Source organism: Anarrhichthys ocellatus, unplaced genomic scaffold, assembly GCF_004355925.1.
Source record: "Anarrhichthys ocellatus isolate YVR2014 unplaced genomic scaffold, GSC_Weel_1.0 scaffold63, whole genome shotgun sequence".
Classification (NCBI taxonomy): domain Eukaryota; kingdom Metazoa; phylum Chordata; class Actinopteri; order Perciformes; family Anarhichadidae; genus Anarrhichthys; species Anarrhichthys ocellatus.
This window is the reverse complement of record NW_022280093.1, coordinates 661,624-663,383: the sequence shown is the minus strand read 5'-3', so window position 1 is coordinate 663,383 and position 1,760 is coordinate 661,624. Positions and strand designations below refer to the sequence as shown.

Here is a 1,760-nt window from a genome sequence, read left to right as displayed (position 1 = left end):
GCGCGCGCGTGCGTACTCGCCTTCATTCTGACCACGTCTTGTTCTCTTTGGTTCGGCACAGTGTATGACGTCACACGTCAGGATACCTTCACCAAGCTCGACACCTGGCTCAACGAGCTCGAGACGTACTGCACACGGAACGACCTCGTCAAAATGCTTGTGGGAAATAAAATTGATAAGGTGAGTGTTTATGTGGTTCTGCATCAAATGTTTGTGTTGACAAGGTTTTTGGATTAGAGCGGAGCAGCACATCAGGATATTTAATTCAACTTGTACCGTGTGGTTTGGGTTGAGCTTTAATGACCAAAAACATTCACTTGATGTTCACTTTTTTGACAAATTTTAAAATTGTTTTTCTGTATCTAGATATGCAAAGAACAGTTACTTCATATAGACATATTCCACAGAACGGTAAAAACGAAATTGACAAAAATAAGTAGAATCACCTTACAGCCAGTTGACAGATTACAGAACTAAATAACTGTGGCAGACCCACTTTCATATTTTTGGCAGCTGGTCCTTCACCAGGATACCAGAATCAGTCAGTGGGGATAATAATGGCCACTAAGTAGAGCATTATGAATTTATTGTGTCCTGTTCTTTGTCTGTGAAAATCACTTTTCCTCTCTGCCCTGTGACGACCACAGTAGCTGACAGCTCTGCCCGGCAGACCTCAAATAAGCCATTACCTCTCCTTTTGTTTTAGGAAAACCACGAGCTAGACAGGGCCGAAGGGCTGAAGTTTGCAAGAAAACATTCCACGCTTTTTATAGGTAAGTCGTGAGGATTCCCTGCTCTACAAAGACCTGCTGGGCATGATCTGCAGCAGGCTGTTACACGGGGGAAACAGCCTTTTGAAATAACTATCATACTTGTTGAGGAATGCTTGCATAGTTCTATTAATAAAACGGGCGTCGTATATCACTTTCTGCGCGCTCTCTTTTCCCCCTGTAGTTTAATTTTTTGAAATTTGTTAGTCGTGACTTTTACTTAAAGTTTAAACGCCTCGTTTTAATCTTCCAACTACCGAAAAATGTCATTTAAGAAATGTTTGTGGAAATCGAAATATTTCACTCAGATCTTTCAAAGTTCTCCAAGTCATTTCAAAAAAGTATTAATTGTGATTTGGCTTGATTAAATAAGATTGATTTCTTTATGCCGGGGTTATTACTATTCTAATGTTTCTGGATATGGTCGTGTTGTGGAGCAGGTGTTGACTATATCCCCTATTAACCTCCAAGGGTTCACTATTAGCGGGGTTGACAGTTATTGTTGAGACATTTTCCACCCCTCTGCTCTGAGAGCCCAAACGGATGATGAGATCAAGATGCAGACAACGGATCTGTATCTCATCTTCTTTTCCGCGTTCTCTTTTAATCCACTTCACTTTTTTCTCTTGTTTTTTCCCCCTTCACTCCTTTTTTTTTTTTTTTTTTTTTTTGCCTCTTTCTCTTCTCCTGCCCCTTCTTTCTCCTTTTTATTTTCCCTCCCCATCTACACTCTGTTCTCCCAGAGGCGAGTGCAAAGACCAGGGACGGTGTTCAGTGTGCGTTCGAGGAGCTGGTGGAGAAGATCATCCAGACTCCCGGTTTATGGCAGACCGAGACCCACGGCCGAGGGGTCCAGCTCACCGACGAGGACGCGGGAGCCGGAAGCTGCAGTGGCTACTGCTCCCTGGTCTAGACAACACATGCTAATACGTTCTCTCTCTCTCTCTCACACACACACACACACACACACACACACACACACACACACAC

At 43.1% G+C, this 1,760-nt stretch overlaps 1 protein-coding gene across 1 annotated transcript in view; it reads left to right on the top strand.

The window, feature by feature from the left end:
* LOC116397191 (ras-related protein Rab-18-B) overlaps window positions 1–1,754 on the top strand; it is a 7,715-nt gene extending 5,961 nt beyond the window's left edge. Inside the window, exons 5-7 of the mRNA XM_031872418.1 lie at window positions 62–180; window positions 707–773; window positions 1,514–1,754. Coding sequence (XP_031728278.1) covers window positions 62–180; window positions 707–773; window positions 1,514–1,683 — 356 coding nt within the window. The 3' untranslated portion in view covers window positions 1,684–1,754. The remainder of the gene's footprint in view (window positions 1–61; window positions 181–706; window positions 774–1,513) is intronic.
* Window positions 1,755–1,760: the final 6 nt, after the last annotated feature.